Source organism: Bos indicus, chromosome 4 (genome assembly GCF_029378745.1).
Source record: "Bos indicus isolate NIAB-ARS_2022 breed Sahiwal x Tharparkar chromosome 4, NIAB-ARS_B.indTharparkar_mat_pri_1.0, whole genome shotgun sequence".
Lineage (NCBI taxonomy): Eukaryota > Metazoa > Chordata > Mammalia > Artiodactyla > Bovidae > Bos > Bos indicus.
Window position 1 is genome coordinate 34,508,692 of NC_091763.1, and position 24,671 is coordinate 34,533,362.

Here is a 24,671-nt window from a genome sequence, read left to right on the forward strand (position 1 = left end):
ATTTTATTTCTTTCCTAAAATGTGTAATATCTAATTTCTTTAATCAATTTCCTCATATACAACAGATTCACTATCTGATGACTTCTTTCAAAATCCTTTACATTTTGGCCTCTTTCATTTTCATATTACAAAACCACTTACTTTTATGTGATATTCTCTCAGAAAAATTCAGTGATCTTTTCTAATTTTTCTTCCTTTTGGGTCCCTCAACATCTTTTGACACAGGCAATTAGTTTCTTCCTCTAAAACTATCTTTAACTTTTTCTTGATTGATCTGAGGTTTCTGATTCTCTTCACTTTTCATGTTCCTCATATTCTCTTTGGTTCAATCTTCTTTTCCAGGCCATTGATATTGGTAGTACTCCAGGGTTTTATCCTAAAACATCTGCTAATCTCTTGCTACACCAACAATTTGGAAGAAATTATCCAACTGAAACTTGAAAACTTCCAAATGTGTATCTTCGAACTTAACCACTGACTTTCAAAGACCATTCTTAACTCCAACTATCTTCCGGGCATATTTATTTGTATGTTTTTAAGATCCTTGAAACTCAGTGGGAACTAAACCCATTATCTTACTTCATACATTCACCACTGAAATCTTTCTTGACTACATTCTTTTGTCCCTCTTTACTTTAGCAGTTATTCAGTATAGCTGTGCACTGGGATCATATGCGGAAGTTTTGATTTTTTAAAAAGTTTTATTGCATTATAACTTACATAAAATGAATATTCACATAAGCCTTAGGAAATATCTACAAAACTGTTGACCTATAAAATCATTATCCCGTTGAAAATAGCTGATAAGCATAAAAAGGCCAAAACTTTAGTACCAGCATTGGAGATTCTAATTTATTTGATCTGAGGTGGGTCCTAACATTGGTATTATTTTTCCATATATGGATATTTAATAAGTGTAAAATATAAAAAAAGAAGAAATATGCTGGATACATCTTGTTAACAGTGTTGAGAACTGAAGCACCTGTGAATGAACTTGAGAGAGAATAAATTTTGAGAAAGAGGCAGGGATGGTAGTAAAAGATAATTTTAGGCCAGGATGGTGTCATTTTATGCCAGGTTATATAAAACACTGCTGTCATTTATGATATTTAAAGCATTTGAGGTATATCTTTCAAGAATGTGCTAGATTGGAATGGGCAGAAAACACACCAGTGTGCATAATGAGATCTCTTTAGGGTATTATTAACAAGTATATTGCAGTGCCTATGTCACAGCTTATCTGAAGAATTTATACCTATCTGCAGTACGCAATTATCCAGTAGAATAGTTCACATAACAGAATAGTTCACATAATGTTCTTTTAATAATAAAAAGGTTAGCATAAATTTACTGTGAATATTGATATATTTAACAATATATCTACCATCTTACTCTTTCTCATTTCTATTTTCAATGTACATTTATATTTTCTCTTCTTGTCTTCTTTTTGATGAACTACTACTTTCCCATTTTCCTGCTGTACTAAATTGTTAGCAATACATTCTGCTCCTGTTTTTAGTGATACCTCTATAGAACAATATGTGCATGTAATATGAACGAAAACTTTTACATTTCCTAGATAAAGAAGCTGCAACACTCACTACATATGTGTACTTCCCTCCTGCCTTTTTCAAACACTGTTGAATTTTGACTCTGTTGTACTGCTGTATGTATGCCATGTATTTTAATTTCTAGTACATTTTAAACTCCTCAAACTTGATTATTATCATTGTGTGTGTAATTATATTCATCTGTATTTAGCTATTTTTACTCTGTTCCTCAGTTTTTATACTTCTGTCTAGGATCACTTTTCTTTTGCTTAATGAACACTTTTCATTAAGTACTATTTCTAGTGTAGTTATACTGATGATAAATTCTTTACTTTTTTCAGGGTAATAAGTTTTTGTCTGTATTTTTGAAGGATATTTTCACTGTATAGAGAGTCTGAGGTTGGCAGAAAATAGCACTCCATTACCTTCTAGCCTCCAGTTTAAGTTGGAAAGTTAGTTGCGTGTTTTATTACTCTATTTTAAAAATGTCTCATTTTCTTGGTTACTTTTATTCCCTAATTTTATTTTATTTTTAAACTTTACATAATTGTATTAGTTTTGCCAAATATCAAAATGAATCCGCCACAGGTATACATGTGTTCCCCATCCCGAACCCTCCTCCCTCCTCCCTCCCCATACCATCCCTCTGGGCCGTCCCAGTGCACCAGCCCCAAGCATCCAGCATCATGCATCGAACCTGGACTGGCAACTCGTTTCCTACATGATATTTTACATGTTTCACTGCCATTCTCCCAAATCTTCCCACCCTCTCCCTCTCCCACAGAGTCCATAAGACTGTTCTATACATCAGTGTCTCTTTTGCTGTCTCGTACACCGGGTTATTGTTACCATCTTTCTAAATTCCATATATATGCGTTAGTATACTGTATTTATGTTTTTCCTTCTGGCTTACTTCACTCTGTATAATAGGCTCCAGTTTCATCCACCTCATTAGAACTGATTCAAATGTATTCTTTTTAATGGCTGAGTAATACTCCATTGTGTATATGTACCACAGCTTTCTTATCCATTCATCTGCTGATGGACATCTAGGTTGCTTCCATGTCTTGGCTATTATAAACAGTGCTGCGATGAACATTGGGGTACACGTGTCTCTTTCCCTTCTGGTTTTCTTGGTTACTTTTAAACTTTCTTTTTGTCTTTGGATTTTTTTCAGCAATGCTTTATGATGTACCTAGGTATATCTTTCTTCCTATATATGTTCATAAAATTTTTTTTAAATGTATGGGTTCATGTTTTTATCAAATTTAGAAATTTCTAAGATACCATTTCTGTCACAATCTCTCTCCTCTGCTTCTTATCCTCTAATCATGCATATGTTCAGCTTCTTTTGCTATAACTATACACCGTTTACTCTTTATTGAATTTTTTAATCTTTTCTCTCTCTGAGCCTGTTTGTATTTTTTTGACCTATATTACAGTTTAATATACAGCTAGAGCCAGACATCCTGGAATGTGAAGTCAAGTGGGCCTTAGGAAGCATCACTACGAACAAAGCTAGTGGAGGTGATGGAATTCCAGCTGAGCTATTTCAAATCCTGAAAGATGATGCTGTGAAAGTGCTGCACTCAATATGCCAGCAAATTTGGAAAACTCAGCAGTGGCCACAGGACTGGAAAAGGTCAGTTTTTATTCCAATCCCAAAGAAAGGCAATACCAAAGAATGCTTAAACTACCGCACAATTGCACTCATCTCACACGCTGGTAAAGTAATGCTCAAAATTCTCCAAGCCAGGCTTCAGCAACACATGAACCGTGAACTTCCTGATGTTCAAGCTGGATTTAGAAAAGGCAGAGGAACCAGAGATCAAATTGCCAATGTCTGCTGGATCATGGAAAAAGCAAGAGAGTTCCAGAAAAACATCTATTTCTGCTTTATTGACTATGCCAAAACCTTTGACTGTGTGGATCACAATAAACTGTGGAAAACTCTGAAAGAGATGGGAATACCAGGCCACCTGACTTGCCTCTTGAGAAACCTATATGCAGGTCAGGAAGCAACAGTTAGAACTGGACATGGAACAACAGACTGGTTCCAAAAAGGAAATGGAGGATGTCAAGCCTGTATATTGTCACCCTGCTTATTTAACTTCTATGCAGAGTACATCATGAGAAATGGTGGGCTGGAAGAAGCACAGGCTGGAATCAAGATTGCTGGGAGAAATATCAATAACCTCAGATATGCAGATGACACCACCCTTATGGCAGAAAGTGAAGAGGAACTCAAAAGCCTCTTGATGAAAGTGAAAGAGGAGAGTGAAAAAGTTGGCTTAAAGCTCAACATTCAGAAAACAAAGATCATGGCATCTGGTCATCGCTTCATGGGAAATAGATGGGGCAACAGTGGAAACAGTGTCAGACTTTATTTTTTGGGCTCCAAAATCACTGCAGATGGTGACTGCAGCCATGAAATTAAAAGAAGCTTACTCCTCGGAAGAAAAGTTATGACCAAACTAGATAGCATATTCAAAAGCAGAGACATTACTTTGCCAACAAAGGTTAGTCTAGTCAAGGCTATGGTTTTTCCAGTGGTCATGTATGGATGTGAGAGTTGGACTGTGAAGAAAGCTGAGCACCAAAGAATTGCTGCTTTTGAACTGTGGTGTTGGAGAAGACTCTTGAGAGTCCCTTGGACTGCAAGGAGATCCAACCAGTCCACTCTGAAGGAGATCAGCCCTGGGATTTCTTTGGAAGGAATGATGCTAAAGCTGAAACTCCAGTACTTTGGCCACCTCATGAGAAGAGTTGACTCATTGGAAAAGACCCTGATGCTGCGAGGGATTGGGGGCAGGAGAAAAAGGGGATGACAGAGGAGAGATGGCTGGATGGCATCACTGACTCAATGGACATGAGTTTGAGTGAACTCCGGGAGTTGGTGATGGACAGGGAGGCCTGGCGTTCTGTGATTCATGGGTTTGCAAAGAGTCAGACAGGACTGAGTGACTGACCTGAACTGAACAGTTTAATAGCAGTTTCTTCCATACTGTCTAATCTGTTTTCAAACCCATATATTACATTCTTTATTTCAGTTTTTAGTTTTAGACTACAAATTTCATTCTATTATTTTCTCGTTATCTGCTCTGTCCTAATTAATCCATTTTATAATTCTTTAATTTCTTATACCTGTTATTTTAACCTTTATCTGTTAAGTCAATGCCTATTCCATGAATTTATTTCAATTGACTTGTTTTTCTTCTTTATTTTGTTCAATCATTTATGACTTTAATGAGACTACATGTCTCACACACACACACACACACACACATGAATTTGTTCACATAATTTGAGGACTTGGCTGATCTTTTCTTTCAGAGAGGATTAATTTTGGCTCTTCAAGGCAATTAGGGCCAAAATAGATAATTTTAATCCAATCATTGGTTGTGCTGTTTCAAAGTTGGCCAAAATCAGGACTTAACTATTTCTGGCTCACTCATACTGCTATGTGGCTGTCCTTTAGGAATTTAACCTGAGAGCTCATTTTGAATGCCCTGATTAGCACAGTTTGTGCCCCAGCTCTTAAAAGCTCCTGAATGTTCTTTCCAGGTTAACAGATGCTTCTCTTGATTCACTGATGCTGTATAGCAGTAGTTTTCTCAACTGGGGGAAATTTGGTCTCCTCCATTCAGGACATTTGGCAGTGTCAATAGACATATTTGGTTTTTACAACTATCATGGTGTTACTTGCATCCAGCACATAGAGACTAAGGATGTTGTAAAACTTCTTGTAATGCACGGGACAACTCCCCTTAACAAATATCTGATTTAATATGTCTGTAGTGCTGTGGTTAAGGCACTGATCTTTTTAGAGGAAATGCAGTATTGAATGCATTACTCACATCTGGGGGCATTTCATCTTGGTAGGATCATGACCATTCAAGTGTTCCTACTTCAATACTATGAAAGACATATGTTTTATTTTGCATATCGTCCAGATTTTCCAGTTTTGGGGAAAGAGTTAGCCTTACTCAAATTAATCTTCTATGGCTTAAAGGAAAAAAAAATCACAAATTTTGTTACAGCTTTGCATTTCTCCACAATTTCTTCATGAAATAGGACCAGGAGCAGAGGGGAACATTTTGTACAAGGAATGGATGATAGATTTAATATAGAGCCAGGCTTATTAGGATTCCTTATTATATTAAGGAATAGTTTGTGTAAGAAAGAGTCTATGATGCTAGAGGCTGTAGTGCTGATCAAACTGAGTCTGGTTAGCAGGATGAAGAAAATCATCTTGAAAATGATCAAGAGAGTGGTATTTGGTCTTAGGGAGAAAAAGTCAAGATTGAAACTAGAGAAAACTTTGGAGGCAAAATAAAGTTTTACATTCCTACGATAACATTTCCATTTGGATGCAACTTAACAGTATTTCTGTAGTAGAGATTTTTCTTTTTCTTTTTAATGACAAAAGTGTCTGCCTTATAAATTGGAAGTCATCTCTCAATAATAGTGAATAGTGGTTTAAAGCCCATTAGGGAGCTTTTAAGTGCTGACACACAAGACATTCAATTTATTTTTAGCTGGCACTCAAATTTAAATTGAGTTATTTTGCATTCCTTTCAAAAGAATACCGTTACAAATTAGTCTCTCAGGAATAGTACCATGATAACTTAGTATATCAATGTCCTCATATGGATTCACTGCTCCAAGAAAGATTAAGTGGTTAGAGACCATTTCCACTTGTCCCATGATTTTTCTTCCAGTTCTCATGACTGCATACTTGGAGTTAAAGCCAAAGAATATAAAAGATGCACAAGTACTGGGATACACATAAACCCAGTCTTAAACCTGGGTCTAGTAGAGATGGCAAATGTTAGAAATAGCTGATGCAACTTGAGATCCATTGATGAGACATAAAGATAAAAAAGCATGATTATTGCAGGTATGAGCACATCTAATACCCAGATCTTTAAGAAAATTGGTTTATAGTGAAAAAATAAAGTTAAATACACCAAAATTATAATTGGAAAAGTTTACCCAACAAAAATTGCAATTTGAATCAGATGGAGAATACTATTTTAAACATTTACCATCTACTTAAATTTTTTATAAATAATGAAAAAATATAAGAGTTACTAAGTGGCTGAGGGTTTAAGCAGGGTTCAATTCTTCTTTTAAATGTTCTCACATAATTAGTGAAAGATGACAAATTTGAGAGCTAAGGTAAAACTCTATATACTATAAAATGCTTCAGTTATTTTGGTGATACAAAACAGCAATGCTTGAATTGTTTTTTATTTAAATTATTTTAGGTTAATAGGGAAGCAGACATGGTAACCATAGGTGAGAGTGGTATTTAGAAATTTGTAATCAACTCTGAGAGTAGTCATTCAAACTCACCTGACCAAAACAGAAAGTTTCTAAAAACTCATGATTCAGAATAGGAAATGGAAATCTGGATCTAGATCAACTCTGTTTTTGTACTGCACATCATAAGATTGTCACCAGTCTGGTAGGGTTTGTGTTTTTTTTTCCCCCTGAAAGTCTTATTTTAACCTTTAATGTTCCATCTAACTTTCCCTTAGTTGACTGGTTATATGAAATTAGGTATAGGTATATTAATATAATAAATGGTATTGATGTTTTTTTGTAGGATATTTAGTGACATGAAGTAATGTTCAGGACATATTTTTAAATGAAAAATGTTGCTTATCAAAAAGAAAATATAGGATAGCATTATATGAGATCTATAGTGCATATATTATGTGCATTACACTATTAACCCTACATTGACTTATTAATATTCACTGACTTATTAAATGTATACTATAAATTTCACTACCCACACTTTTATAGGGAATGTTTTAGGTGACTTTTAGGTTTTTATTTGTTACTTTCTTTCTAAAAATTTTAGAAAGATTAGAGTTGAAAATGAGAGAATTGATTAGGAATGGGTGAGAAGTAGAACTGATGTACATCTTATTAGAAAATACAGTTTAAAATGTATTTGGAGGGAAGTTTAAAACAAAGGGATAAAAAGAATTTCATAACTTCATAACATGTTTTACTTGTAATTATACATATCTCTCCTGTTTATGTAGTTGACAAAGTATAAGATATAAACCTACATAAACTGGACTATTAATGATAAACTAAGTTGAGGGTTAAAAAAAGAGCTGATTTAGTAAACATTCATCATCAAAATCTCTATTACTGAACGTAGCCCCTCATTTTTTGGTCAGCCTTTCCTTCACTGATGTGGTAAAAGCTCTATTTCAACTGTTATGAATTTTTTTTATAACCTTGGAGTTATGTTTACCCAAATAAAGTTAAATACTCTATATTAAGTAACATAAAAGAGATTAAAAAAACATTTTCTATATATATCTGAAAGTAATTCAGATATTATAAACAGTTTCTAAATTAAATAAGGTCCATCTAGTCAAGGCTATGGTTTTTCCTGTGGGCATGTATGGATGTGAGAGTTGGACTGTGAAGAAGGCTGAGCGCTGAAGAATTGATGCTTTTGAAGTGCGGTGTTGGAGAAGACTCTTGAGAGTCCCTTGGACTGCAAGGAGATCCAACCAGTCCATTCTGAAGGAGATCAGCCCTGGGATTTCTTTGGAAGGAATGATGCTAAAGCTGAAACTCCAGTACTTTGGCCACCTCATGCAAAGAGTTGACTCACTGGAAAAGACTCATGCTGGGAGGGATTGGGGACAGGAGGAGAAGGGGACGACAGAGGATGAGATGGCTGGATGGCATCACTGACTCGATGGACATGAGTCTGAGTGAACTCCGGGAGTTGGTGATGGACAGGGAGGCCTGGCATGCTGCAATTTATGGGGTCGCAAAGAGTCGGACATGACTGAGCAACTGAACTGAACTGAACTGAACGGTGATGGAAAGTCTCAATAAGAGTAAAAAAAAAAAAAAAAAAATACTGAGCCGGGCATTGTGTTCAGTGTCTGTGACACAAAGATAACTGGAGAGGTTTGGGTTTATTGAAGCTTAAGCACCTGAAGGGGTTTTATGCGTCTCACACAAATAGACATGTGGCTGTAGCCCGCTCTCAAATCACTGAAGCATCAAGTGTCCTTGCTTCTGTTTCAGGTCTGCCCGTGGGGTCTGATTCTGAACACTTCCTAGCCACGTATGCCACTCCTCTGTTTGCATATCCAACACCAAAGACAATCAGAGCTATCAGCAGAAAAGCAGACTTCTGGAATGCCATTCTCTGCAGAGCTGCGAGTGTGAACTGTCTCCGGTGTACACTGCTACCAATGAAAGGACCTTCTTAATATTCAATGGCTAAAGAAAAGGATCCCAGCACTCTTCTGGGGCATAGTGGTTTCAGTGTGTCAGACTTCTTTAAGCTGCTCATGACAGTTAGCTACCTGGTATGTGGAGATAGAGCCCACACAAATGCACCTTTGTCAAGCACACTTAGCTGTCTGACTTAATGGAAATGAAGCATAATGGAATTCTTGCCTGATCTTTTAGTCCTATTGCTTTTGTATAATATTTCAATTGGGAGTAGTCAATATACCATCAGGAATGTATTTTCCATTTGAATACTGAGTGCTAAATTTATATACCTTCTTATTTAATGAGAGAGGTTCCCCCGCCTAATTTGTTCAGCAGAAATATTTCCCTTTCTGAAGAGGAAGATCCTATTGTCGGAGGAAGTGGATGTTAATTAATCATGTTCTACCAAGCTCTGTATTGTGTAGCTCAATTTTATTTGGAAAGTATAACTGGGGTTGATGTAGGGGAAGAGTGAACATTAAAAACAAAGCTTAATGTTTATGACAATATTGAATACTTAGGCAAACCATCTGAAGGTTTTAGTCTGTTTTCTGCTGGTAATGTTTTATGGTTGATTAAAGCTGTCAGAACAACATTCAAATTAAATGCAGTGGGAGGTCATTCAACAATGGAGAAGTATCCACAGCCAGCCAGCACTCAGCACTGCTGCAGAAGGCAAGACTGCTAATAATTGTAGTCCTTACTGAAGCTTGGCATTCCTGTGTATCTTTATATATCGACATTCAATGAATATACGTATATATTTGGTTTAAATAATGTAAATATTATATTAGAGCCTTAATTTCACTTGTAACTGGTAGACAAAGAATCAAGGATAAAAGGGAATTCATTCTTTCTACTGATTTCTAAGTTATGAAAATTAAAATAATTTAAACATAAATGGTTATGATAAAGAGTCCCCATAAAAGCAACTCCACTGAAATTCCCACATCATGATAAATATAATTATTAATAAATGTATATATATTTTCTTGAAAACTAAATAATCCTTCATTGTTTTTTCCATGGCATCTCTATGCAAGTTACTGTCTGCATGGAAATCCTCACAGATCAAATATTTAAAGGGCTGTCTTCTTATAGTAATTGTTCTCATAATACAGAGTACCTATTACTTCAATCAGCACACTATAATATAGTAGGTGTTCAATATATGTTTGTTTGAAACTGAATAAGTATGTTAATGCTACAGAGCGATGGATTTTATATCTAATACAAGGAGCTAGACTACCTAGACCACCTAAAGGTAAGACAGATTGCCCCCTTGGAACAGAGTGTCTTTTGAGAAATTTTCAGCCAGTTATAACTCAGTGCCTCCATCAGATATCAAATGCATTGTGATTTAGATGACTCCCAAAGTCTCCCACTATGGAGACATTCTAAACATAAATACACACATATATATACACACACAGAGTAAATTACAAACAGTTTATCATATCAATTTACTTTGATTTCCCTGGCATACTTTAAGGCCCATTAGAATACATTTTCTTCATCTCTGTCTCTCTCTCAAATTTTTTTCTTTTTCTTTTTGTTTAGCAGTGCCTAAAATATCTGTGCTTACTCAATAAAATACACAGGATGTTTAGACATATGCTTACCAAAACAGTCCAATGTTTTATTTGGTATTGCTTCATCACAATTTTCAAACTCTTAAAAGAGCTGACTTTTTATTACAATTTCAGGCTTAGGTATGTAGAATGCAAATTAGTGTCTAAAATCTAAATAACTGGCAACTGGCTTCACTCAAATTTCTAGGCTGATTTTGCAGCCTTAGACTGCTCTCAGGTTCTGGTCTCTGTGCTAAGCATATGGTCTAAAACTCCTTATATTCATTGCCAGTGCCCTTATAAATATGTCCTGAGACTAGCTCTTGAACCTGCTCTCTTCTGGGCTCTCTGTAGTAGACCTTTCCCCTGTAATTAAAAACTCTACTTCTCGCATTATTTAAAAAAAAAAAAAAAATCTATCAGTACACATCAACTAGTGAACTATAATTAGGAAAACCATCATTTTATCATTTCCACTGTACTAACCAATTCAGGCAAGAATGTTCAAAGAGATGTTATTGGAGACACAATATGGCAGAGTGCCAAAATATAACACAGCAGGTTACTTATGTCTTACCAAGGAAAAATTTTGTGTTTGCAATAGAGAGATCTGGCAGTGACCACCTTAATCATCATAGCATCAGTTACAGACATACATCTGAAATTATTCTCTGTATGATATAATAAGAACATAGAAATTATTCTTACCAAATATTAAGCTAAAAGTAATGAAACTTTTAAATACATATCCATTTAAGTACAAAGGATAGAGGAATAAAGAACTGTGTGCTGTGTGCTAAGTAGCTTCAGTTGTGCCCAACTTTTTGTGACTCAAAGGACTGTAGCCCACCAGGCTCCCCTGTCTGTGGGATATTCCTGGCCCAGGGATCAAACTCACATTTCTTACATCTCCTGCATTAGCAGGTGAGTTCTTTGCCACTCTAAAGAACCATGAGGGGACAGTTAATCAAATCCAGAGTACGAGGCACTGTAAAAGAAAACAGCATTGCACATTTCAAAAAAGTAATGTAAGAATAAGCTCCTAATAGGAGGCCTTTCCTTAGAGAAAATAATAAAATCAGATCAGATCACATCAGTCGCTCAGTCATGTCCGACTCTTTGCGACCCCATGAATCGCAGCACGCCAGGCCTCCCTGTCCATCACCAACTCCTGGAGTTCACCCAGACCCACGTCCATTGAGTCAGTGATGCCATCCAGCCATCTCATCCTCTGTCGTCCCCTTCTCCTCCTGCCCCCAATCCCTCCCAGTATCAGAGTCTTTTCCAATGAGTCAACTCTTCGCATGAGGTAGCCAAAGTACTGGAGTTTCAGCTTTAGCATCATTCCTTTCAAAGAAATCCCAGGGCTGATCTCCTTCAGAATGGACTGGTTGGATCTCCTTGCAGTCCAAGGGACTCTCAAGAGTCTTCTCCAACACCACAGTTCAAAAGCATGCCAAAATTAACAACATCGAGATTCTAGAGACTGAATAAAGATAGGAAGATTTTGGAGAGAAGTTAAAACTTGGAAAAAGACCAGTCTTTGTTGAGTTACACACTTGTGTGTAATTAAAATGCAGGTAAACCATGATTCTTGATGGTGTGGGGTGGTGTGAGGAACTGGAGAAAAAGTTTATGGTAGTCTTAAAGTGAAAGTGATAGTCACTCAGTCGTATCTGACTCTTTGTGACCCATGGACTGTAGCCTGCCAGGCTCCTCTGTCCATGGGATTCTCCAGGCAAGAATACTGGAGTGGGTTGCCATTTCCTTTTCCAGGAGATCTTCCCAACCCAGGGACTGAGGCCATGCCTCCTGCACTGCAGGCAGATTCCTTACCATCTGAGCCACTAGAGAAGTCCTATCAAATGAAATGGCTGGGAATCCTTTAAATGAAGAAGCCCAAGGAGGGGAACCCCAAAGTCTGTGTTTAATGACTACTAAAGTTTTTTACTGCCTTTTGAATCATCTGTGTGTGTGGTCTACTCAAAGTAGTGCACTTAGAAGAAAATGCATTTAACTGAGATTTGGCCTGCAGCTGAAAAGAGAGCTTGAAGTTAGAGTTTAACCAATTTAGAATATGAGTCTCTATAAAATTCACAATAAGCAGGGAAATTCTAAATTACTGACACAGAATAATTAGGGACATATGACTCCATGCACTTTGAGAAATTAAGAATATATATTGTAATGTCCAGAGCAGCAAACTAAAAATAATGGACCAGATGGCTTCACAGGTGAATTCAAGCAAACATTTAGAATACAGTTAACATTTATCCTTCTGAAACTATGCCAAAAATTTCAGTAGAAGGAATATGTCCTAACTACTTCTATAAGACCAACATCACCCCGGTACTAAAATCAGACACAGATATCACAAAAGACGAATGTTACATTTCAATATCACTGGTGAACATAGATGCAAATTTCTTCAACAAGATGGTAGCAAACTAAATCCAAAAACACATGAATCATACACCATGATCAAGTGGAATTTATCTCTGGGATGCAAGGGTTTTTCAATATTCACAAATCAATGTGATATACCACACTAACAAACTGAATAATGAAAATCTTATCATTTCAATAGAAAAAGTCTTTTGACAAAACTCACCATCTATTTATGATAAAAACTCTCGAGAAAGTGGGCATAGAGGGAACATACCTAACATAACAAAGGTCACGTATGACAAGGCCATGGCTAACATCTCAGCAATGAAAAGATGAAAGAATTTCCTTTAAGATCAGGAACAATACAAAGATGCCTACTCTCAAAATTTTATTGGACATAGTCTTGGAAGTTCTAGCCAGAGCACTCAGACAAGGAAAACAAATAAAAGGAAACAAAATTGGAAAAGAAAACATAAAACTATCAATGTTGGCAGATGGTGTGATACTACACATAGAAAATCCTAAAGATGCCACTAGAAAACGACTAAAGCTAATCAATAAATTCATTAGAATTGCTGGACACAAAATTAATATGTAGAAGTGTGTTGCATTTTTATACACCATTTGACACCTACCATTCCTGATGTTCAAGCTGGTTTTAGAAAAGGAAGAGGAACCAGAGATCGAATTGCCAACATCCGCTGGATCATGGAAAAAGCAAGAGAGTTCCAGAAAAATATCTAATTCTGGTTTATTGACTATGCCAAAGCCTTTGACTGTGTGGATCACAATAAACTGTGGAAAATTCTGAAAGAGATGGGAATACCAGACCACCTGATCTGCCTCTTGAGAAATCTGTATGCAGGTCAGGAAACAACTGGACATGGAACGACAGACTGGTTCCAAATAGGAAAAGGAGTACATCAAGGCTGTATATTGTCACCCTGCTTATTTAACTTCTATGCAGAGTACATCATGAGAAACGCTGGACTGGAAGAAACACAAGCTGGAATCAAGATTGCCGGGAGGAAATATCAATAACCTCAGATATGCAGATGACACCACCCTTATGGCAGAAAGTGAAGAGGAACTAAAAAGCCTCTTGATGAAAGTGAAAGAGGAGAGTGAAAAAGTTGGCTTAAAGCTCAACATTCAGAAAACGAAGATCATGGCATCCGGTCCCATCACTTCATGGGAAATAGATGGGGAAACAGTAGAAACAGTGTCAGACTTTATTTTTCTGGGCTCCAAAATCTACAGATTTTTACTGCAGCCATGAAATTAAAAGATGCTTACTCCTTGGAAGGAAAGTTATGACCAACCTAGATAGCATATTCAAAAGCAGAGACATTACTTTGCCAACAAAGGTCCATCTAGTCAAGGCTATGGTTTTTCCTGTGGTCATGTATGGATGTGAGAGTTGGACTGTGAAGAAGGCTGAGCACCAAAGAATTGATGCTTTTGAAGTGTGGTGTTGGAGAAGACTCTTGAGAGTCCCTTGGACTGCAAGGAGATCCAACCAGTCCATTCTGAAGGAGATCAGCCCTGGGATTTCTTTGGAAGGAATGATGCTAAAGCTGAAACTCCAGTACTTTGGCCACCTCATGCGAAGAGTTGACTCATTGGAAAAGACTCTGATGCTGGGAGGGATTGGGGACAGGAGGAGAAGGGGATGACAGAGGATGAGATGGCTGGATGGCATCACTAACTCGATGGACGTGAGTCTCAGTGAACTCCGGGAGTTGGTGATGGACAGGGAGGCCTGGCATGCTGCAGTCCATGGGGTCACAAAGAGTCAGACATGACTGAGCAACTGATCTGATCTGACCTGACTGCATCAAAAAGAATATCATACCCAGGAATAAATCTATCTAAGGAGGTAGAATATTTACTTGGAAAACTATAAAACACTGATAAAAGAAATTGATGACAACACAAAGAGATGGAAAGGTATATCATGTATTTGGATTGGAAGAAACGATATTGTTAAAATGACTATATTACCCAAGGCCATTCACAGACTAAATGCAATCCCTATCAAAATACCAATGACATTTTTCACAGGACTAGAATACTTTAAAATTTTGCATGGAAGCACAAAAGAATCTGAATAGCCAAAACAATCTTGAGAAAGAAGAACAGAGATTAAAGAATCATCTTCCTGGCCTCAGAATATAATACAAAGCTACGCTAATCAGAATAGTAGGATACTGGCACAGAAACAGACATATAGATCAATAGAACAGGATAGGGAGTCCAGAAATAAACTCACGCACATGTCGTCAATTAATCTATGACAAAGGAGGCAAGAATATACAATGGAGAAAAGACAGTCTCTTTAATAAGTGTTTCTGGGAAAACTGGATAGCTACTTGTAAAAGAATGAAATTCCAATACTCTTTAACATCATATAAAAAAATAAAATGGATTAAAGACCTAAATATAAGACCAGAAACCATAAAAGACCTAGATGAAAACATAGCTGGAATATTCTTTGACTTAAATCATACCAATATGTTTCCATCTGTCTCCTAAAGCAAAGGAAATAAGAGCAAATATGAACAAATTAGACTTAATTAAGCTTAAACACTTTTCCACGGCCAGCAAATGAACCACTGAAAAAACGAAACGACAATTTACTGTATGGTCGAATATACTTGCAAATTATATGATCATTAAAGAGTTAATACCCATAAATGGGTGTTGAATTTTGTCAAAGGCTTTCTCTGCATCTGTTGAGATAATCATATGGTTTTTATTTTTCAATTTGTTAATGTGGTGTATTACATTGATTGATTTGCGGATATTGAAGAATCCTTGCATCCCTGGGATATAGCCCACTTGGTCATGGTGTATGATCTTTTTAATGTGTTGTTGGATTCTGATTGCTAGAATTTTGTTAAGGATTTTTGCATCTATGTTCATCAGTGATGTTGGCCTGTAGTTTTCTTTTTTGTGGGATCTTTGTCAGGTTTTGGTATTAGGGTGATGGTGGGATTAAAGATCTAAACGTTAAGACCAGAAACTATAAAACTCCTAGAGGAGAACATAGGCAAAACACTCTCTGACATACATCACAGCAGGATCCTCTAGGACCCACCTCCCAGAATATTGGAAATAAAAGCAAAAATAAACAAATGGGACCTAATTAACCTTAAAAGCTTCTGCACATCAAAGGAAACTATTAGCAAGGTGAAAAGACAGCCTTCAGAATGGGAGAAAATAATAGCAAATGAAGTGACTGACAAAAAACTAATCTCAAAAATATACAAGCAAGTCCTATAGCTCAACTCCAGAAAAATAAATGACCCAATCAAAAAATGGGCCAAAGAACTAAATAGACATTTCTCCAAAGAAGACATACAGATGTCTAACAAACACATGAAAAGATGCTCAACATCACTCATTATCAGAGAAATGCAAATCAAAACCACTATGAGGTACCATTTCACGCCAGTCAGAATGGCTGCGACCCAAAAGTCTACAAGCAATAAATGCTGGAGAGGGTGTGGAGAAAAGGGAACCCTCTTACACTGTTGGTGGGAATGCAAACTAGTACAGCCACTATGAGAACAGTGTGGAGATTCCTTAAAAAACTGGAAATAGAACTGCCTTATGACCCAGCAATCCCACTGCTGTGCATACACACTGAGGAAACCAGAAGGGAAAGAGACATGTGTACCCCAGTGTTCATCGCAGCACTGTTTATAATAGCCAGGACATGGAAGCAACCTAGATGTCCATCAGCAGATGAATGGATAAGAAAGCAATGGTACATATACACAATGGAGTATTACTCAGCCATTAAAAAGAATACATTTGAATCAGTTCTAATGAGGTGGATGAAACTGGAGCCTATTATACAGAGGGAAGTAAGCCAGAAGGAAAAATACCAATACAGTATACTAACGCATATATATGGAATTTAGAAAAGGGTAACAATAACCCTGTGTACGAGACAGCAAAAGAGACACTGATGTATAGAATAGTCTTATGGACTCTGTGGGAGAGGGAGAGGGTGGGAAGATTTGGGAGAATGGCATTGAAACATGTAAAATATCATGTATGAAATGAGATGCCAGTCCAGGTTCGATGCACGATACTGGATGCTTGGGGCTCGTGCACTGGGACGACCCAGAGGGATGGCATGGGGAGGGAGGAGGGAGGAGGGTTAAGGATGGGGAACACATGTATACCTGTGGTGGATTCATTTTGATATTTGGCAAAACTAATACAATTATGTAAAGTTTAAAAATAAAATAAAATTAAAAAAAAAAGAGTTAATACCCAACATATATCAATAGCTCATACAACTCAACAAGAAACAAACAAATTGATTAACAAATGGGAAAATGACCTGAATATATATTTTTCCAAAGAAGACATACAGGTGGCCTGTATGCTCAAAAATCATGAAATTTGAAGAGATGCTCAAAATCATGAATCGTCTGCAAAATGCAAATCAAAACCAGAATGCAGCATCATCTCATAACCATCAGAATGGCTATCATCAAAAAGAACACTTCTACAGTGTTGGTGAGAATGTGAATTGGTATAACCCCTATGGGAAACAGTGTGCCAGCTTCTTAAAAGCCTAAAAAAGAACTATTATATGGACCCTTTGATTTCACTCCAGGTAACATATCCAAAAAAAAAACAACCCAACCACTAATTCAAAAAGATATTTGCACCCAATGTTCAGCAGCATTTTTTGCAATTGCCAAGACATGGAAGCAACCTGAGTGTCCATCAAAAGATGAATGGATAAAGATGTTAGAGATATATATATATATATATATATATATATATATATAAAATGGAATACTACAGTCATGAAAAATAATGAAATTTTGCCATTTTCACTAACATGGATGCACTTGAAGGATATTATGATGAGTGAAGTAAGTCAAAGAAATGCAAATATGGTAAGATATCACATATATTTGTGGAATCTTAAATGTAAAACTAATGTAACCTGCCCTCCTGCAGGGGATAACAAAAAGAACAAATTCACAAATACAGAGAACAAACTAGTGGTTGCCAGTGGGGTACAAAGTACTATGTATAAAATAAATAAGCTACAAGGACATAGAGTACAACATAAGGAATACAGGCATATTTTATAATAACTATAAATGGAACATATCCTTTAAAAATTGTGACTCACCATGTTGTACACCTGGAACTTACACTGTATATTAATTATACCTAAATTTAAAAAATTAATTGACTAAATGCTCCAGAGAATGCAGAGAATGTAAGAATGAAAAAAAGCAGGGCCGAGTTACATACTGTGGAGGAGAAACGATATAAAGACACTGGTGGGTTCAAACTAAATGGATTAAAAAGAAATAATATACCGTCATCCCTCAGCATTCTCAGGGACATGGTTCCAGGGCCCTCCCTTATATTAAATGGCATAACATACCTGGCCCTTTATATCCCAGGATGTGGATACCAGGGATACAGAGGATCAATGATATAACAAGTAGCTTGAGTGGTTTAGAATGTTCTATTAGTATTAGGTGAAATAGTCTTCAAGACAGAGTATATAATTGTTGTTGTTGACTCTATGACTCATTTTTAAATTCAATCAAATTTTCCACTATGGGATCATTGATATATAATATCAAAGAGTATTTTTTGAGATAAAATTGTACACTGTATAATGGTAAGAGTCAGTTCATAAGGAAGACATGACAATCTGTCTGTGTAGGTGAATAATAAAGGAATCTCAATATCTGTAAAGCCAAAAATTGTATCAGGAAAGTGAAATGCAAGTACAGTAGGATATATTTAACAGAATTATCTCATCAACTGATATAAAACGGTAATAAGTTGGTATAAGTAGAGGTAACTAGAAAAATGATCACATACGGTGGCCTAGCTGTTTTTTTTTTTTTTTTTTTTTTAATAATTATATCCTATTATACAACTGTGGAAAATTCTGGAAGAGAAGGGAATACCAGACCACCTGACCTGCCTCTTGAGAAACCTGTATGCAGGTCAGGAAACAACAGTTAGAACTGGACATGGAACGACAGACTGGTTCCAAATAGGAAAAGGAGTACGTCAAGGCTGTATATTGTCACCCTGCTTATTTAACTTTTATGCAGAGTACATCATGAGGAACGCTGGGCTGGATGAAGCACAAGCTGGAATCAAGATTGCCAGGAGAAATATCAATAACCTCAGATATGCAGATGACACCACCCTTATGGCAGAAAGTGAAGAGGAACCAAAAAGCCTCTTGATGAAAGTGAAAGTAGAGAGTGAAAAAGTTGGCTTAAAGGTCAACATTCAGAAAACGAAGATCATGGCATCCGGTCCCATCACTTCATGGGAAATAGATGGGGAAACAGGGGAAACAGTGTCAGACTTTATTTTTGGGGGGCTCCAAAATCACTGCAGATGGTGACTGCAGCCATGAAATTAAAAGATGGTTACTCCTTGGAAGGAAAGTTATGACCAACCTAGATAGCATATTCAAAAGCAGAGACATTACTTTGCCAACAAAAGTCCGTCTAGTCAAGGCTATGGTTTTTCCAGTGGTCATGTATGGATGTGATAGTTGGACTGTGAAGAAAGCTGAGCACCGAAGAATTGATGCTTTTGAACTGTGGTGTTGGAGAAGACTCTTGAGAGTCCCTTGGACTGCAAGGAGATCCAACCAGTCCATCTTAAAGGAGATCAGCCCTGGGTGTTCATTGGAAGGACTGATGCTGAAGCTGAAACTCCAATACTTTGGCCACCTCATGCGAAGAGTTGACTCATTGGAAAAGACCCTGATGCTGGGAGGGACTGGGGGCAGGAGGAAAAGGAGACAACAGAGGATGAGATGGCTGGATGGCATCACCGATTCGATGGACACGAGTTTGGGTAAACCCCGGGAGTTGGTGATGGACAGGGAGGCCTGGCATGCTGTGATTCATGGGGTCACAAAAAGTTAGACACGACTGAGTGACTGAACTGAGCTGAACTGATACAACTGTTATTTTCAAGTGCACAAAGAATATTTGCCAACATGCTGGACCAAAAAGCAAGGATCAAGAAATTAAAAGCAAACTTAACTGTGTATATTGTATGCCCATAACAGAATCAGATTATAGATTAAAAAACCCTAAGATTCCCAAGAAAATTGTATTTCCAAAATTAAACAAGAAAATTTCAAAAAACCCATGGGTCAAAGAAAAATCACAAGAGAAAGTGGAAAATATTTCTAAATGTATAGTGAAGAATATTAGAATATCAGATCAGATCAGATCAGATCAGTCGCTCAGTCATGTCCGACTCTTTGCGACCCCATGAATCTCAGCACGCCAGGCCTCCCTGTCCATCACCAACTCCCAGAGTTCACTCAGACTCACGTTCATTGAGTCAGTGATGCCACCCAGCTATCTCATCCTCTGTCGTCCCCTTCTCCTCTTGCCCCCCAACCCCTCAGAGCATCAGAGTCTTTTCCAATGAGTCAACTCTTCGCATGAGGTGGCCAAAGTACTGGAGTTTCAGCTTTAGCATCATTCCTTCCAAAGAACACCCAGGGCTGATCTCCTTCAGAATGGACTGGTTGGATCTCCTTGCAGTCCAAGGGACTCTCAAGAGTCTTCTCCAACACCACAGTTCAAAAGCATCAATTCTTCGGTGCTCAGCCTTCTTCACAGTCCAACTCTCACATCCATACATGACTACTGGAAAAACCATAGCCTTGACTAGACGGACCTTTGTTGGCAAAGTAATGTCTCTGCTTTTGAATATGCTATCTAGCTTGGTCATAACTTTCCTTCCAAGGAGTAAGCGTCTTTTAATTTCATGGCTGCAGTCACCATCTGTAGTGATTTTGGAGCCCAGAAAAATAAAGTCTGACACTGTTTCCCCATCTATTTCCCATGAAGTGATGGGACCAGATGCCATGATCTTCGTTTTCTGAATGTTGAGCTTTAAGCCAACTTTTTCACTCTCCTCTTTTACTTTCATCAAGAGGCTTTTTAGTTCCTCTTCACTTTCTGCCATAAGGGTGGTGTCATATACATACATTAAAAGTTATGGGAATTAAAGTAATGCATAGACAGCAGTATGAAATTTTACATGATTATATAAGACAATAATAAAGAAATTAAATCATTTCTCTGTGTTTGTTAAATTATCAAAAGGAGCTAGAAAAAGAGTGAAAAGTATGTTTTTCAAGTAGAAAAAACTAAATAATAAGACTAAATAAGAGCAAGAATTTGTTAAATATAAAAAAGAGAATAAAGAAAATAAAGCCAAAGCATGTTTATTAAAAAGATAAATGAATCTGATTAAACTCTAAGTAGAGTGAACACAAAAATAGTACAATTACTAATGTAACGTAAGAAGTTTTTCACTATAGATTCTGTACCGATTAAAAGAATAATATGATGCTATGAATAATTTTATGTCCAAATAAAATAGCTGTGATGAAAGGGATAACTGCAAATCTACAGCTTAAAATCAACACAAATAAATAAAAAATATAAATAGTGTTATGTCTATTTGAATTTTTGAAATGTTACTCAAAAATTTTTCCCAGAAGTACCAGCAGATATTTTTAATGATTAAGTCTATGAAAAATTCAAAGAAAAATTAATATCAATTACTGATAAACTCTTTCAAAGGAAATCAGAATTACTCTGGTACCAAACCTGTAAAGATACTACAAAAAAGTAAAGTTATGGGTCAATATTGCTTATGAACACAGATCCCTAAATATTAAATAAATTAGCAAATTGTTCCAGCATATAACAAGCAAAAATTTCTTTTATAATGACATAAAACATAGGATTTGGGGAGTGAATTTAATGAAACATTCAAAATCTTTATAATAAAGCTAGTTATTTCTATGAATATTGAAGAAAACAAGACAATGTTGAAAATACCATGCTCAAGGATTGCAACAGTTACTATTTTAAGCAGTCAGTTCTCACCAAATTGATCTATAGATTCAATGGAATACCAAAAAATATCCTAGTATGCTCCTATGAAAACCATGCTATTTTTTGAAAATCTATAAATACTAAAACAATTACTAAAAAGTGGAGGAATGCTAGAGCACCTACAAAATTGGATTTTAAGATTTACTGTATATTGACAGGTTTGGTAGCTTCCTATAAAGTCAAATATATACCAACCATATACCTCAGCAATTCCACTATATTCACTGAGGAGAAATAAAAACATTCATGCACAAAAATATTTGTTTGTGAATGTTTATAGAAGTGTTATTGATAGTAGACACAAACTAGAAATAAACTAGATTTTCATCAACAGGAAAATGAGCTAAGAAATTAAGGTATATCAGCAGGTAAAGAATCCACTTGCAAAGCAGAAGATATAGGAGACGTGGGTTTGATCCCTGGGTTGGGAAGATCCCCCAGAGGAGGAAATGTCAACCCACTCCAGTATTCTTGGCTGGAAAATTCCATGGACAGAGAAGCCTGGCAGACTACAGCCCATGAGGTGGCAGAGAGTCAGACACAATTGAACACATGGCACACATTCAAAAAACACTACTGAGCAAATAAAACATAATAAACTACTAATACATGTATCACCACAGACACATCTCAGAATCATTGTCTTTAAGAATGTCAAATATAATATCTTACTGCCTAATTCCATTCATACTAAATTCTAGAAAATACAATCTATAAGTAATGAAAAGCAGACCAGCTGTTTGGATCTGGGAGCAGAGGGAGGGGACAGACTGTTGAACAATGAGGAAACAGCATTGAGGATGATGGAAATATTATGTAACTTTATTGTGGCTTGTATCCACATACTTATTTATCTGTCCAAATATAATATTTTATACACTTAACACAGATGCAGTTTATTGTACTTTGATTTAAAAACAATAAATGTAAATACAATTCAGTTCAGTTCAGTTCAGTCACTCAGTCATGTCCGACTCTTTGCGACCCCATGAATCGCAGCACGCCAGGCCTCCCTGTCCATCACCAGCTCCCGGAGTTCACTCAGACTTACATCCATCGAGTCAGTGATACCATCCAGCCATCTCATCCTCTGTCGTCCCCTTCTCCTCCTGCCCCCAATCCCTCCCAGCATCAGAGTCTTTTCCAATGAATCAACTCTTCGCATGAGGTGGCCAAAGTACAATTAGCTTAATTTAAAAAAATAATGAGGGATATTTTATTTTGGTCAAAGCAAGATTTTGTTATACTTTACAAAATCTGAAATAATATAAAACCCTAATGATTTGTTTATACTAAGCACAAGAGTCTAGGTGTTTACTGGATGGGTAGATATAGTGACTTTGTTTTCTTAATCAGTCAGGTTGAAGTCAATTCTTCCTTTCTGTGTGCCTATGTGTGTATCCTAAATAAATTACTGCACAAAGAGACTCCTCAGAGTCTGCCTTTTAAATAAAATAAAATTTTAATACTCAGAGAAATATCTGATAAGGTATACATGTTTTGTTTGAACAATACCACTGTTCCTGTAGATACATCTCATTACGGAATGGTATGAATAATGCCATGTTCTCATGACAGTGGATACTGTAAGAGTTGGTATTCCTCATGATAAGCATAGTCACACCTGGAGGGTAGTTTGTGTTGCAGAGTCTTTTCTCAAAGGTTCATGGAATCTTGTACTTAAAACTATGAAAGAGTGAAGGAGTCATATGCCTCTAAGTGGCAAAGGCAACTATTGTGACTCTCACAGAAGCTGCTTAGAAATTCAAATTAGGTAAAGTATAAAAAGCTGAAACTCCAGTACTTTGGCCACCTCATGCGAAGAGTTGACTCATTGGAAAAGACTCTGATGCTGGGAGGGATTGGGGGCAGGAGGAGAAGGGGACGACAGAGGATGAGATGGCTGGATGGCATCACTGACTCGATGGACGTGAGTCTGAGTGAACTCGGGAGCTGGTGATAGACAGGGAGGCCTGGCGTGCTGTGATTCATGGGGTTGTAAAGAGTTGGACACGACTGAGCAACTGAACTGAACTGAACTGAAGAAAGCTCTTCCTGAGAAGCTATACAAATAAACATTTTTATTAAAATTAAGAATACTGAAATATTGCTCTATTAATATTAAATTTTATGTGACAAATGTCGAGGCTGAGAGAACTGTTTAAACAGTCTAAGTGAATTATATCTACACTAGAGCACAGTCTTGCATTGTTTATAGGCAAGTGCAAAGATTTTGCTTTTTCATTTTAAGGAAAAATTTTGAAACCTTTATATGGTACCTTGGCTATATGCTGAGAATAAATACTTGGGGTTCAAAGGACATTCTGAGTTCTACTGTGCTCAATTTAGTCTTGCCTTCAGAATTCCAAAGAGCTTTTTTCCTGTGTCTTTAAAACATTCACAATCCTGGGATAACATTTTAATATATTTCAGTAACTCTCTCTTTGAAGTTTCTTTCTTTCCCACAGGACAGTTGTAAAAGGACTAGCTTCTTACTAAAAAACTTGCTTCTAAATATACATAATCTTTTAGAAAATACACAGTTTATATAATTTCCAAATGGAAAGAAACAAACAGAACAGCAGTTAAGTTGAATGAGAAGATAGTGAATATTTTAAATATTTTTGAAGATACTTGGTTGGTACCTTGATTAGGTGATTTTGATTCTTCCTGGGAAACTGCAAGATTTTTTTTTTCATTACTTATTTATCTAGCACATTTCAGAAATGTCAGATTATACAGCTATTTTAATAGGCAGCTCAAATCTTTTTTATGGGATGATGTGTAAACAGCAGAATTATCAGAAATGGGCATGCTCCAGATGAGAGTGAATATTTACAAAGAAATGGAACATGCAACTCAGCAGTTTATTCTGAATTTTGCAAAATTCTATCTGAAGGGCATTTCTTATCTTGGTGACCTGAAACTTTCAGGATATGATTCAG

General features: G+C 36.6%; 1 protein-coding gene across 3 annotated transcripts in view; it reads left to right on the top strand.

Annotated features, from left to right (window-relative positions):
* The window catches only part of LOC139182686 (uncharacterized), a 472,105-nt gene extending 461,533 nt beyond the window's left edge, over positions 1–10,572 (top strand). For all 3 annotated transcript variants that reach the window (XM_070787653.1, XM_070787654.1, XM_070787655.1), the window contains one exon: positions 8,622–10,572. In XM_070787653.1, the coding sequence (XP_070643754.1) occupies positions 8,622–8,809 (188 nt within the window). In that variant the 3' untranslated portion in view covers positions 8,810–10,572. The remainder of the gene's footprint in view (positions 1–8,621) is intronic.
* Positions 10,573–24,671: the final 14,099 nt, after the last annotated feature.